This window comes from Thunnus thynnus, chromosome 7, assembly GCF_963924715.1.
Source record: "Thunnus thynnus chromosome 7, fThuThy2.1, whole genome shotgun sequence".
NCBI classification, from domain to species: domain Eukaryota; kingdom Metazoa; phylum Chordata; class Actinopteri; order Scombriformes; family Scombridae; genus Thunnus; species Thunnus thynnus.
Genome location: NC_089523.1, coordinates 29,033,817 through 29,049,859, shown reverse-complemented (window position 1 = coordinate 29,049,859; position 16,043 = coordinate 29,033,817). Strand labels below are relative to the sequence as shown.

General features: G+C 40.9%; 1 protein-coding gene across 1 annotated transcript in view; it reads right to left on the bottom strand.

Annotated features, from left to right (window-relative positions):
• Positions 1 to 255: 255 nt before the first annotated feature.
• The window catches only part of tyw1 (tRNA-yW synthesizing protein 1 homolog (S. cerevisiae)), a 58,436-nt gene continuing 42,648 nt past the window's right edge, over positions 256 to 16,043 (bottom strand). The window contains exons 15-16 of the mRNA XM_067595370.1: positions 9,715 to 9,882; positions 256 to 2,590 (exon numbers count right to left, since the gene is read on the bottom strand). Of these exons, the coding sequence (XP_067451471.1) occupies positions 2,369 to 2,590; positions 9,715 to 9,882 (390 nt within the window). The 3' untranslated portion in view covers positions 256 to 2,368. The remainder of the gene's footprint in view (positions 2,591 to 9,714; positions 9,883 to 16,043) is intronic.

The following is a 16,043-nucleotide window of genomic DNA, read 5'->3' as shown; positions in this document are numbered from 1 at the left end:
TTTCTGAGATATTGCATTCAGAAGAATGGGATGGACTGACAACCTGAAAACATAACGCCTCCAGTCACGGCTGTCACCAGCACGGAGACGTAAAAATGTAATAGTATGTGCATGTGCACATCTGCACCCCCCCCCCCCCCATGACCTTTCACCATCTCCAGGTAGGTTTTCTCTCCTTAGACGTGCGATCTGCTCCTGTCATTTATCTCATGACACAAGCTGGGACGTGTATAGTGAAACAAACACAGCTGGATATGTAATGAAATAACCTTTATTTATTCAAGGACGGTTTTCATGCTAATTTTTTTTTGGCAATTTCTTGCTTCACAGTCATTGTTACACATTGTTGCTCCTGGGAGCCACACAAGCACAGCTCAGCAGTCGGAGGATGAGTTTTATCCATTTTTTTCCCCCCTCATCCTTGTTTACTCATAATACAAACAGTGCATCGCCTGATACATATTCATAGTTACACGACTTCACACACGGCAGCCTCAATCATCTGTGGGTCGCCCGATGAAGAGCGAGTTCTCTATCATGCTTTGTGTAATCTCACATCACTAAAATCTAAAGTATCACAATTTAAGAAAACTCAATGAGTCACAATCTGTATCTGTAGATATGCTGAGGTGTTATTGTATAATTGTATACATCTCACATTACATTAGAGGCAATGTAAGTCTTCAGTACAATGTGTCAAATAGTACTATTACTTATTTTTTTGAAATTACGACAGCAGCAACAAATTAAATCTTAGCTTCAAAATAAATTGTGTCGGCTGTTGTACCACTTGTGAACTTCACCTCTGCCTCCATCCTTGTTCAATTAAAGCTCTTCTTTTGGCCTCTAAGTGCAGCCCAGCAAGCTTTGACCAGACTTATTGTAGTCTGAAAATGTCAACCTCCCATTTGCCAGTATAAAGGGAGAAAAAATGAATAATAACAGTAATAACAATAGAGTGTCTGCCAGAAATACAGTTTACCACATGTGCCTTAATGCACCTGTGTGTCTGTGTGTCTGTGTGTGTGTGCGTGTGTGTGTGTGTGAGCTGTACATGTAATCCACAAATAACAAAGCAGATTATTCCAAAAACATTTATTACAGTGATAAATTCACACACCTGCTGCTCTGGACGTTCCTCCCAACAGGGAGACACTGCAACAACAAAAAAAACCTTACAAAACAAATCAAAATTGACTTAATAATTGTTTACATCTGGATTTACATACGAATAAAAAAAAAAAAACTAATTAAAATGGACTTGATTTATACATCTGGATTCAATCACACATCAGTAAAGGCTTTGTTCTGGCACGCTGGACTCGGGGGAGGGGGGAGGTGTACATGAGTTAGACCCATATGGAAGCCACATCACTACCCATGATGACTCACACCTGGTCCTGAATGGTGGCTAAATTAAACATTTTAAAGTGCTGTACATTAACAGTTTATCTTTGTATCTAGGTATGTGTCAATTTAGCTGTAAGATTTAATGATATAGTGATTGATATTGTCTAGATTATATTGAATACAATACAGAAATCTAGATTTTATATCTTGCATGTCATCCTCATCTCTCTCTCCCCATGTTTCCTGTTTGCCTCTTCACTGCCCACTAAGGATTAATGCTAAAAAAATAGTCTTAAAAAAAGAATGTAAAAGAAACCAAGACCTCACACTGCTGGGAATGTGCAACAATTCAACCGTTATACTCAAAAAAACAACAAAAGGGAGCAAATAAAAAGCCTGTGCTGTAAAGCAAGTTTCACCCAGTAGAGATGCAGCCTTGATGCTCTCATCTCGCTACTCGAGTCTCTCAGTGCAAAAGTACATACGACCGCTGTCCTAATGAGTAGGTGGAAGAGTAAAGGTGTCTGGGGAAGATGTGCGGCTCCCGCAGATGACATGAGGAGAGGTAATCACGTCCTGTGCAGTACAGCCGCCTCTCAAAAAAAAAAAAACACGTCAGAAACGAGGCCGGTGATGAAGACGCTGCCAGGTCCGACTTAAACGATGTAAACCTTCCCAAGCGCTGCCAATGATGGTTATAAAGATCAAAGCCATTAACATTTACAGTATAATAATGACTCCTTCAACAAAAGAGGGAATATCTATGTATAGAAACAAAGCAAAAGAAGCACTTACAGTCGACGTAAAGAGGAATTTCTAGGAAATAAGTGAATGAATTGATTCTGGCAGTCTGGGTTGATCTTAGAGGTCAAACCAATACATTTAAAAATTCAATGAAGAGAAAAGAGGGAGTAAGCTTACAGGAAAATTAGGGCATCCAACCCCTCTTTCCTTCTAACTATAAAGATCAGCACGGATCAGATTGTTCTACTCGTCCTACCTCTCCCTCTCTCATTCATCAGCATCCTGAGATGTCTTTGGTTTTGTTGCGTCGTTGGTAGCGCGTGTCGGCGGGGTCGAAACCTTGCTCGTTGGCTCCGAACAGAGCCCAGCTGGGAGTCTTGGCTATGTAGTCCAAGGCTGAGAAGCTCTGCTTTCCCCCGCTGTCCTCGTGAGCCTGGACCAGCTCCTGGAAACGCTCGTAGTCGATCCATGTCCACCACTCGCCGTCCACCTTGAACTGAAAGCACATGCACAACATAGAGGGGAGAGTGAGAGAGGCAGTGTTTTCTGAAATCTATCTAAAACAGTTGTAATGACATCAATTTAATAACCTAAATAAAGAAACCAAGGAAAATCATGTTATCAATAACTAGGGATGCACAATATTATCGGCATGTCATCGGTATCAGCCATTTCTGCCGATTATGAGAGGCTGATTTGTTGCCTTCTCCTCCATCGCCTGCTTGTGCTTCCCTCCACGGACTGTTTCACCCTGACGGTCCTTGTGCTTCCTCCGCAGGCTCCACTTCACTCAAGCTGCCCGTCAGACCCGCTGCTTCTTCCCACTGAATAACAAACCGGGGCTCGGTGTTCTGGTTGGATCCACATGCATAACCGGGGGCTAACGTTAGCTGGGAGGCTAGCAGCTAACGTTAGCCCTGGCCCTCCATGTGGATCCAACCGGAGCGCCTTGATCTTCTTGATCATACTTAGTACAATCTATGCATGCGTGCATAATAGTCTCCTCAGCCATCTGGTGAAAAATATGTGCATATATCGGTATCGGCAATCGGCCACAATGAGTTGGAAATATCGGCATATCGGCAAAAAATCCAATATCGTGCATCCCTATCAATAACCATAAGTAATCCAACTGGAGGTGCCAGTAATGAAACACAAGATAGAAGATGCCATTGCTACTCCTGTTCACCAGTTCACCTTACTCTCCAAATCTGCATCAGCTGGAGGTCTGCAGGTACAGGGCTGCAACTAACTAACGATTGTTTTCAGTGCTGATTAATCAAATGACTGGCTTTTGATACATTTTTGATCTATGAAATGTCACAAACTGTGAAACATGGCCCTAAACGTTAGCATCTGTGAGGCTAATAGCGCCTTTATTGCCGTCAAATTTCATGCAATAAGTGAGGCTGTTATGAAATAATGAGAAAATAAGTTAAACTGCATTTTTGAAACATCATGATCATTTTAAAGCCTGATATCTGAATAATTTACACTTTCACTTTCACTTTTGAAGGATCTGCATATAAAATAAGTAAATCAAAAGCTACTGAAATAATCTTCATCTTGATGATTACTGCATGTTTAATATAAATGGATATAATGTGTTCAGATACAGAAAGACAGATAAATGGAGAGAGTGTTGCAAATTCAGAATTTACAGATGTGACCAAAAAGACCATCAATGATTAAAGAGTTTCTTGCTCCCTATGAGCCACTTGCTTGTTTGTTTAGCCTTTCTTTAAATGGCTGTGGACTCAAAACCTCCACCTCCTCCCTTCTCCCCCCATCTCTCCTTTTATCAATCACTGCTTCTTACTCCCTCACCCAAGTCGCCATCCATCACACTAAAGAGTAAAAAAAAAAAAAAAAAAAAAGAGGGAGATAAATGGACAGAAGGAGAGTGAGGAGCCAAAAAGTGTGTACGTGTGTGTTTATATGTGAGAGAGCAGCTTTTGTGTTTGAAAGTCCGACATCATTGCACCTCTCTGATCCTGCTTGTTTTCCCAAACCGGCACAGAGGGTGAGGAGCGCGTGACCTTTGCTTTCCCAGCATGCAAAAAGTGCTCTCCAGCTGATATGATACCATGTTTCCCTTGTTGTTCTGTTAAAGGTGACTGAGAGGAAACAAGCAAAGCAGGTATTACAAACAATACAATCTTTCCTCTGAAGTAGTAGCAAAGTTTGATCTTTAAAATAGTCCTAGATGACGTAAACTCACTCCTAGGTATTTTTGGAAGGTTTTTGATGAGCTATAACTACATGCTAGTAGGTTGTCACCGGGGACGACTGTTGCACTTTTAGCCCTCAGCGTTTAAAATCTATTTCAGGTTCATGGCTGCTTTGTCCAGACACCCGTGAGCACACTGGGACTTTTTTTTTTTTAAATTCCTTCCACCACTATAATTCACACAACAGGAGGGAGCTACCATTACGTCACTGACTCACTTAAAAAAGCAACTCAAAATGACATAAAATGCACTCAAGAAGAACCGACACTTATTCTCCAAGTGTGAGACCTTCCTGCTGGAGAATCACTGAAGGAGTAACGGTATTAAGTGTTTCGAGAGCTAGCCTTCAGATGCTTAGCGCCTGCCTCAGTCATTAGAGAAAAGCTACCCGCTGCATTGCTAATGAGGCCTGAGAAGGGGTGGGGGGCGGTGGGGGGTGGGGGGGAATGCTACGCCTATTGGGAGTTAATGTTTCTGGTAATGAGAAGAGCTGATATTTGTTCAGCCGGCATCTCGGCAAACAATTTCAGTCTCTAAGCAACAAAGCAAAGCTGTGCTATCTGGGAAGAGAACAAGACAGTCTGTTGTTTTTACTAACAGTGTCTTTGCTTGAGGATCACTGAGGATACTGAGGACAGGCTTCGGCTTCATGTGTGAGCGCATGCCGTTGAACTGTACGGTACTTCCATATATATACATCCACAGAAAAAGACAAGAGACAAGATGAAGAGTCTACATGTGTGCTAGGGGGAATCTGTGAGGCTGTACTTTGGCACAGCAGTGCTTTGAGCTAAATGCTAACATTGATAAAACAATGTTGTACAATTTGTTCAACATTGTGTCTCTGAGCCCGGCGAGGTTGTCAGTCAAAGGTACACCGGTCCAGCTGGATGCTAAAGGAGGATTTCTACAGTATCTGATGTTAAGACATTTTGTTCCTTACAGTAATAAATATAATATAAGGGATGACTTCAGTTTGAAAACACACAAACAGATCTAATAGCATTGATCTGTCAGCGACCGGGATAGTCTTTCTCTGAGAGGTTTGTGTCTTAAGGGTGCCATTTTCATTTACACCGTCCTCAGAGAAATGGGGCTAGAGAAGGATAGAAGAGGATGGGGTATAAGAGGGGGGGAAAAAAAGGAGGAGGGGGGGGAAGGAGAGATGAAAGAGGGGGAGATGAAAGAGAGAAAAGGTTGGGGGAGGCAAAGATGCAGAGAGAGAAAGAGGAATGCCTATCAATGGGAAAATCCCTGGGGTTGAAAAGGAACTAATGATGATGATGTGTCAGTGCAGGGAGGATCTATCACTACTCACTGCTAAAGAGTGATCATGTACATGCACGCACACACACACACATATACACATATACACACGCACACACACATAGCTCTGATGTCTTTTAAAGGACTACATCAAATAGTGGTATCGTCCAACTGGAACTGGAAGTTCTGAGGTCTGTGAAGTAAGCAGGAAGACACACACACACACACACACACACACACACACACACACAAAATGAGCCTGATGTGCTTTCCTGTGATACGTTTTAAACTCTCTCGTTATGTAAGTTAACATTAAAACCTGGTAGACGTCACTTTCTACATCCTCTTCTTGCACACAACCACATTCAGGATGCAGAAGTCGTTGTTCCCAGGAGAAACCTTAAAATGTCTCCAGGTCCCAAATGATTATTGATTATTGATGACAGCCAAAAGACAGCAGTGTACCTGCATGCATATGTTAACATTTACAATGAAAGCACAGGGAGACTCTCACACTCAAGGTTCTAGCTTTGATTTTCATTTTATTTATTAATTACAATTAAACTTTCTACATGAGTGTGTCTGTTTTCTATTTTAGTAGCTGTGCATCTGCCCCAATTTCACCTTAACATATATATTGTCATATACATGCTAGTGATGTTTGTTCATGCTTTACAGCTGTGTTTTTCCCTCCCAATGTTCTCAACAATCAAGTATTTTGACTTGTCAGTCAAATCTGTAGACTTGAATTAACCTAAAACTCACAGACCTGTGAGTACTCAGCAGTTGTACTGAGTGAACCTGAGGAAGCTACAGGAGAAACGCGGTGTTCGCTCTTAATAAAGTCACAGTAAAGTCATTACAGTGTGCTGTGGTTAATTTTAACCTCAAACTCTGTCTGCGTGCTCTTCCCAGACAAGATAATAACAATTCTTGATAGAATAAAATGGCTTTTGAGTGGACAGTTGTCAATTATAATGTATATGTACATTTATAATATAAATGTCATGTTAAAAGTAATCAATATCTCAGTTGGCCAAAATAATCAGGACAAGCAACATCTAAAGATAATAATCTATGGTCAATTTTAATTATTTTCTGCATTAGTGTCATTTTTTAATAATAGGTTTTTATTCATTATAATTTTTGCTTTACAATAATAACCTTTGATACTTTCTGCCTGTACTAAACACTAAACACACACACATGCATTCAGCTGATAAGACAAACACCCACCAACTTGTTCGACTGCATGTGATTCACACTTGGATATGAAACAAACACTCAGTGGGGGAACGAGTATAACTGGATGTACAGTACGTGTGTTTGAAAGCTCAGCTGCTGCTCTGATTCTTCCTGAAAAAGCATCTAAAAGACGCAGCGAGTGCAACGAGTGCTCGTTCCGGTCACACAGATCCCGCTTCAGAGCATCAAGCACTAATGCTGCAATCTGCTTGACTGATAGCGGGAAGTGGCGAGAGATGGAGAAGAGTGTGTGTGTGAGAGAGTATATTAAGAAATACTGACGGTTGTAGGCGAGGAGGTGCAAATTAATTAAGGTGTCTGGAGCGGTCGCACACAAACGGCCGCCGTTATAGACCGAGGGATTAGTGTTGGTGAGACGGGAGACAGAAACAGAGGAAGTAGAGGAACAAGAGGAGAGAGAGAGAGAAGGGTGATGAAGAGAGGAAGGTGGAAATCAATGCGGTGAAATATTGATTGGGTCCTTGCTGGTGTGTTAAAATGGAGAGGAATTAAGTGAACGACTTTTTAACACCTCTTTTAGTCTCAGGCGAGCGTGTGTGTGTGTGTGTGTGTGTGTGTGTAGAGTCTGTTTTTACATCCAAGTTTGCAACCTGGAGGACCTCCTCCTCCTCCTCCTCATCATCATCATCATCGTCATCATCGTCATTGTGCAGTAGGCATCAATAAAATTAACTTCAACTTTCCTCTCACATCTTAATCCAAAAAGCCTCAGTTAAGGTCACAAAGTCAAATTTTCAACATGCAACATACATCTATTTAATAAATAATAATAATAAAATATATACTGTAGCTAAAGCACAAAGCAAAATGAAAATTCTCATCAGATTTTTTTATACAACTGCAATTTCCTACAATTTCAGAGACAAAAGAAGCAACGTGACATGTGACGGTGCATTTCTGTGAGGTCACACATGGAAATAAAACTGTTTAAAAAATGTTTAAACAATTTGAATAAACATTTTTGCAAACATGTGCTGCAAACATCTTGTTTGAACTGGAAAAACCCAATAAATTACAGAAGCAGGACACAACTGAACTGTTTCCTGAGACATTTTTGTTTCTTAGTAAGTTGCATTGTGAAGTCGAGCATCGTCCTGGTTCTGACAGACGGACACTACTGATCGCAGCCTTTGTTTCTCTGTTTCTCGTATTTATGTTTCTCTCTTCCTCAAGGCATCAAGGGCCCACAAAAGGGTTTACAGACACCACAGAGCTAAATAATACTGTAGGCAGTCCCATGAAAACAAAGCTCCAGTAAATAACTGGAAATATCACCTTGCGGTTGTATTCCTCCAACAACCAGTAAAGTTGCAGTTTATATCCATCCGGACTCGTATAATATCTGTAGCAAAGACTCTGAAGGAATTCAATAAAATGTATTAAGTGTATTTTCCTTGTATGTGTTCACGTTCGGCCAATAAAGCTGATTCTGATAGAACACAAAGTTGTCTCCATGACGATAGACGATGCTTCAGATATGGATGTTACAGCAAAGAAGCATCACACACATCTTCAACCCGACAGCACGGTTTCAAGATGGGAACCCAAGATAAGTGTCACCAGTTCAACATCTGACCAAATGTGAAATATGGTCACGATCTCCCCTTCCGTTCCTGAGTTATGGTGTTGAATAATGGCCAGAAAAGGGTTTTTTGCAGTCAGACAGTGAAGTCGACCTTTGACCTTTTGGATATAAAATGTCATCATTTTATCCTATTAGACAGTTGTGAATGAATTCTTGAGTTATGGCCAAAAAAAAGTGTTGTGTGAGGTCACAGTGACCTTTGACCAGCAAATTCTAATCACTTCATTCTTGAGTCCGAGTGGACGTTTGTACCAAATTTGAAGAAATTCCCTCCAGGCGTTCCGGAGATATCGCGTTCACGAGAGAACGGGACGGACCGGAAAACATAACGCCTCCGACCACGGCTGTCGCCGGCGCGGAGGCATAAAAACAAATGAGGATTTAGAGTTTGGGGCACATAAATAAAGTGAGATAACACATCAAGAGTGCACTGTGTTTATGTTTTATGCATATGTGTGTTTCCTGTGTGTGTGTGTGTGTGTGTGTGTGACGGGGAGGTGTGGGTGCCCGGCTGGCTGGAGTGAATTTCTGCTCTGTCAGAAAGAGCCAAGACCGCAATTAATCATCCATTAATTATTGACGGACATTTGCCTGGCGTTCTAGGGGCGGGTAAGCCTCTGCCAGAATAAACCACTCTGATGGTTGCATATTTCTAAAAAGGAAGGCAGACAGGAGAGTACATTATATAAATAATAAAACAAGACAAAATCCAAAACAACAATTTAAATAACTAGGAAGCTGCTTTGAGTTGCTGTCTGGGAAAGGTACTTAAAAAGAAAACGGAGATGAAGAATCTGCGTGTTTGTGTCTGAGGAGAACTGATAAAGAATCACAATAAGTGCAATGATGACCAGGTGCACATTCATCATTACTATGTGTGAAGGGGTGTTTATGCAGTATCCACTGTCTGCGTCTTCTGATAACTTAGAAATTCTATTATGCAGAACACAGCAGGAGAAGTTAAGCTGCACCTATGTGTCAGAAAATTGTATAGTGTGTGTAGTTTACAATTAATTATACATTGAAACAAGTTTGTAAGATTTCTGATACACATTAACAGGCTAAAGAGACAACTAACCTACATATGAGCCCTGAAAGTATGAAATTCTTCTTCCGAGGCCAATAACTCAAAAGTTAGTCTCTTGAATGTAACACAATCACTGACACAAACGACTACATGTATGTCACTTCTAAGCAAAATGGGTTCTTTGTCAGCTCGGCGTTCGACATTTAACGCTGCTGATGTATGACGTGCTGAAGGTGAGTTCTTACCTTGGTGTGTGCGATGAGCAGGCAGTTAGAGTGCTCGTGCTCACAAGCGATCTCATACTGAGGCAACATGTCAGTCAGCTGCTGGACAAAGGCGACCACTTCCTGGTGCCAAGGGACGTTGGCCATCGTCAGGCTGCTGGCAGAACTTTCCCCGCAGTACGTCACTCCCTGGAAACACATCATGAGCACGCCATCAGAAACAAAAGGACAGGAGCACTTTACAGTGTAGGCCCGTCGCAAACTAGCTCAGGCTAGAAACGCTGTGTTATGTGGCAGTGTAGAAATAAACATTAAATAAATAAATAGTGACGAAAAGAGCAAGTACAAGGTGAAAATCTCTACACTAAATAAAAGTGAGGACACACTGACCTCCACTTGGTTTTTGAGTGGTTTTTTTTCCTAGCACAAAAAAATAACCACAATTTTTCAATAAACCTCTAGATCTGGCTGTTAAATAATTGTGACATATTTCTGCTGAAGCAGGATAATTTACACCTTTTAGCCTGATTTTGTCAATTAACTTTTAGTATCAATGGTGACAGTCAGTAATAAACAGCACTTTACTTAAAATAACTGTGGATAAACACAAAATGCATCACTGATGATTCAAGAAACATAATCAAACATTAATAATTCAATGCAATAATTATGAACAAGAATTTCTTTGGATATCTGCCAACATATATCCGGATACCAATAAACATGTGATGTTTTTAAGTATTCAAATAAATGTACAACATCTATAATTCAATCTAAAATATTAAATTACTTTAAAATTTCTACTTGATATCATCATGACTCGTACTAGTGCAGATGCACTGTGTGTCACGGGTGTATTTAATCGTGGGGGTTTGTATGTTCATGCATACAGTTTTGGCAGCTGGATGCATTCGATCTTAAAAGTTTACAAGGTGCCTGAAATAAAAAAAGTTCCATTGTTCTGTTGTTCCGGCTGTAAAGTGAAGAAGTGCAGCGGAAAAACTGAATCGCGTGAATCATTTCACTCATTCCAGTGAGACTATGTGCAGGTTCACGCCAACATACGGACAAATATCTGACTCATCGGACATTTTGGGGACATTTGGGGGGGTCATCTGACATCACAACGTTTAGTCTGGTGATTGACAGCAAGTCATTTTGTACTTTAACGCACTTAAAGCCTCTCAAGTGGTCAGAAATGGTGATTGTTTTATTTTATATATATATATATGTGTTAGTCTGGAGAGTATGACTGACAAAAGGCTCCATACATAGCTGCTGATTATCATGGATAAACTTGGGAGCTTACATATAATTTTCCAGTCAGCGGGTGAGAAAAATGGAATAGCGTAAGAAAAACCATCTGGTTTTATCCACAAAAATCAATCAAAACAGCAGGCTGGACACTGATTGTTTCCAGATCAATAGCAGCAGACCTGTGCTGTGGTTATAAGTGATGAAGAGGAGGGATGGAGGGAGGGAGGGGGAACGAGAGGAGAACAACAGCTTCCTGTAGCAGAGAATCTATTGAAGAGTTGGGCTGAGGTGTTAGAGGGGGGGCTGTGAAGGGAGGGCGACTGAAACTGAAGAAATCTGCAGCAGCCTCATAGACTCTAACACAAGACCTGCATCAGGAACCAGATTATTCATTACTTTTTAAGGGACTAGATTCAATAATCATATGGGTCAATTTTTTGTGCACTTCATGATTTACTGCATATCAGCAGTTAAACCTGGACTGTCCTCTCTGTTAATAAATCGCTCTCACTGGTGGAGCCTGACGGTACAGGTACAACTGATCTAGAATCTGCAGAAGATGTATTCCTTTATTTTTTTATTTTTCTTGTATATTACAGTGGGTGTCAACTCTCAATCAGCCTCTCAGTCCTAAGACCCGGGCTCAAAGGAGACTGAAACGAGGACGAGAGCAGAGCAGCTCAGAGGGAGAGGAGATCAGGGGAGTAATTAAGATTTCAGGAGTGTTTAGAGTAATAATTAATCAAATATAGGCTGCAGGCACACCTTTTTGTAATAATAGCTCTATATAATAGCTGAAAAGGGTTCCTGCAGCTGCTTCACAGCAGTAGCTCTTTTCCAAGATTTTATTTATATCTTCAGACAGTTCAGTAATGAGAGAGACTGTAAAGTTGGACTGGATTCAAACTCTGAATTACACCTTTTCAAGTAAAAATGTTCCTATATGGAACGTACTGTGCACTGGCAATTTGCAACAACAAATTGTTGAATGGGCATATCAACAGTAATGTTGCTACAAAGAACTCTTAAATTCAACAAAATGTACAAGAACGAACCACAAGTAGGTAAACACGTTTGTAAGAATCAAACTGAAGTGTCCCTGTGGGTGAGAGTTTATTCATTCATGTGTAATGCTGTTTGCGTTTTGCATTATGTACTGCTTGGGAGAAATCTAGTGTTTGTTATTTAGGCTGAGCAAATGATTGATGAAGGACCTCTGTGTATTTCCAACAAAAAGGTTTTAATCTTCACTCACTGTGTGGGTGGAAAGGATCACAGATGACAAGAAGCACGTACATACGCTCGTGTGATTACATACGCTCGTGTGATACTCTAAACACGAGCTATGTACATGCGTCTTGTCCTCCATGACCCTTTCCACCTCCAATAACACACACACACACGCACCCATGCACGTGCACACACACACCCGGTGTGCCAGCATGCTGTAGTGGTGGAGCCGAGGCAGCAGCTGTGCTACCGTAATTCTCTGATCTGTTGGCCAGGGACGCTGTCTGATCCTCACCCAGGTAACTCATGGAGGAATAACAAGAGTAACCATCTGTGTGTGTGTTTATGTGAGTCTGTGTGTGTGTATGTGTGTGTGTGTGTGTGAGTGTTTACATGTGTCTACATTTGTGGGGACGGAAATGACTGTGAGCATGTTGCTTGTATGTAAAGCATCGAGCCATTTTCACATTCTGTCTTTCTGGTAACTGTACACTTGCTAAAAAACAGCAGTTAACAAAAAGTTTTGTACTGTAAATGTAAAGATACATGCGTAATCCCATCGTTCCCGCCAGTGATTGATCATCACCCGCTGCTGTACAGCTTTAAGTCTCACATATTGTATCATATTCCTGTGATGACTAGATACTAGGGGTGTGCCAGAATACAAATACGTTATACGGCAAAGCACAAATAGTGGGTTTTTTACGAATATTTGTTTCATAGAAATATTTTTAAAATTATTTGCTTCAAATACCAGCATGCAGGTCAGTTACATCGCACATATCTCAGTCTCTGTCTTTTGCTCCACTGTTACGTCTATCAGCAGGTCTCAACGAGGGGAGTCACATCCACCTGCTGCATGACGCACATTTCCTAATTTGGACATCACTCCCGGAGATAAAGCTGAGCTACTGACACACGAGAAGTGCTCCCAAGGGAACACTTCATGAACACTTTAATTTTCTAAAATTAAAAGCGTTCCAATACAAATACAGATAATTTTGCTGCCCTAACAAATACAGATACAAATACAAATACTGGGCTCTCTGCACATCCCTACTAGATACTTTCAAAAACTTTGTGTTTGCTTAAAAAAGAATCTGTTCATGATGTTAAGAAAGTCCTTTTTACTGTTGATACATGAAACAATAAGCTTTGGTGATAACCTGTGAGACTAGTGATGGATCCCGCCTGAGGAATAAGTATCTTTAGTCACAATGATTTGTTTAAACTTGGCTCAAATATTCTGGTAATTGAACCGTACGTCTACTGCACAGAGAAACCCACTCCATCATTACTGGGAGAGGATTGTGCCAGTTGGTAAGAAGACACACTGAGCAGATTTACAGCGCAGTTTCCTGTCTTTAAATATTTGAATATGCATTACAAATTTAAAATGATTTTTCATTAACATTTAGTGGTGCTAAATTATAGAAATCTAGATCAGTTAAAACCAAAGATGTTTATTGATGTTTTATGATTTAGTTGTCATTGCATATCTTTTATTTACCGTATTTTTTGATAGTTAAAATAGTTTCATATTATTCATGTATAAATATTCATGGCCTTCCTGTCTCTGCCTGACCACTATTCTGACTTGAGCAAATAATCTCTATGATTCTGAACTCTGGGAACTTAACCAGTAATGACCAGTGAAAAAAAAATGACATTCCCAGGAAAGATGAAATACCAGATGTTTCATCATTTCATAGCAGTCAAGACATCAAAATTCCACCAATGTGATGACTGAGGCCAATCTCCTAAAACTAATAAGGAGGATTTATACCCATGAAATAAGCGGTTTGTCCAAGGAAACAGAAAACTTACTCCTCCTCTGGGGTATTTACTCGCTTACCTCTGTGGCAGACTACACAAGAAACATTCTTGAAACTGATCTCTCTCTCTCCGGCTGGCCCGGCTGTTTAAAGAGCGCCATTCACATCAATTTGATCCTGTCCACTCAACAGCCGTAGGGGATCTTTGACTCTGGTTGTAAACTGCAGCCATTCCCTCAGTAATTTAACCACATATGTCTTTCTTTCTAGGGGTTGCTTGTGAATTTACTCCACAAAAGAAAACTAATGCAAACAGAACTGTATCTATAGGGATTGAGTTTGGAGAGAGGGAGAAAGGGTGCGGCTGTGGGCGAAGCAGGGCTGGGACGTTGGACAGAATTGATGGGGGGGACCTTGGTGTTATCAGCCTTGCCTGGAAGGCCCCGCTGAATAAAGATCAGCTACCCGGGACTCAGTATAAATCACAAGGAATGGGCCACGCCGGAGGAGAGAGCGATAGGAGGAGATGGAAAAGATGTCTGAGGTATACGGAGGGAATGAATGTACTGTATCATTGAGGAAGTTATGAGAGTGTGTGTGGAGGGGGGGGGGGGGAGAGTGAGAGCCCTTCACAAATAATTTATGTCTCTCGTCTTTAATGGAAATCATAAATGCTGATCCTCAAGGCCCCCCCCCCTCACTGTCCGCAACACACAGCTGTGTGCGTTTGATCAAATTTATCTTGCTACATTTACGCCCTTGCCCAACCCTCTCTCTCTCTCTCTCTTTCTCTGTAATCCATTTCCCTCCTGGGTGAGTGAAGACCAGTGGCAGGTAAATGGTATTGATGCAACAGTCGGACGATAAATCACACGTCGGACAACAATCGGACAACGGCGGTAAATTGCGCGGGCAGAATGTGTTGTGCCACGTAAGATGATGGACTAATAATTAATGGGTCAGTAACAAAGGTCTTGCTGCTGGCGACGGTGGACACACACACATACACACACACCAATGCAATACATCACTTTTACAGATCCACACTTAATCTTGATCCAACGCATGTGCAACACTCATACGTCTATATACAGTAGGGTCTGAGAGTGGTCTCAGACTTTTGGACCCTATTGTATATACTGACGGGTGACAAATTAAAGGAAAAACCTGAATAAATGAGTGGAAAAACATAAGTACAGAAGCTTTCATACAGGTGGGAGACATTTTCCTGGCGTAGTTGGGGTCCAATGCTTCCTTTGATGAAACATTTGAATCCTGAGGTCTCTTCCAGGCAGACCATGCCTGCATCCACAGGGCGAGAGTGCACACTGAATGGCTTGAGTACAAATTTGAGTATGAAAATAATGTGAATCATAGGCTAAATGTCTCTCTCGGCCACCAGATGTCGACTTAATTGGGAGTATTTTGGGTCGTCAGATAGCGTCGTCCACCGCATCATTAAAACACCAAATAAGAGAATTTAAATGGTGTTCAAGCCTTTCAGTAGAGCTACAGAGACGTATTGAATCTATAATAAGTAGCACTGAAGCGGCTCCGGTGGCCTAAAACCTCACTAAGACACTTTATGTTGTTTGTCAGCCGTGCAAATGTAGAGTTAGTAGGAAAAAAAAAACACACATCATGGTGAAAATAAGCTTCCCATGCCCAAAAAAAACCCCTCCTGAGGATCTTAAATCTTTTTGATATTGTTGTATTTTCAAATGTTTTAATTTTCCCAACAAATGATTATTGTAATTCCACAGTTATAAAGCTCACTTTCATCTGCACCAGCAGGACTTTTAACTACAATAACTCCATGTCAGCGTTTCTGCATCAGCTCCCAGGAGATATTAGAAAAAAAAAAAATCTTACTAATTATTTTAGAAGCATCTAATTACCCCTTCTCCTACTTAGTTTACTCAGCTTCTATGTACATAATTTCCAATGTGTCATCTTTCACAAAAAATCTCTCTTTTGTTCTCAGAGTTAAACTAAAGACTAACGGAGTCGCTGAATTTGCAGTTTTGCCTCAAATTTGAGCTTAAAGTCCTACCAGATGAGATTCATATTTATAGGAGTGACTTTCCT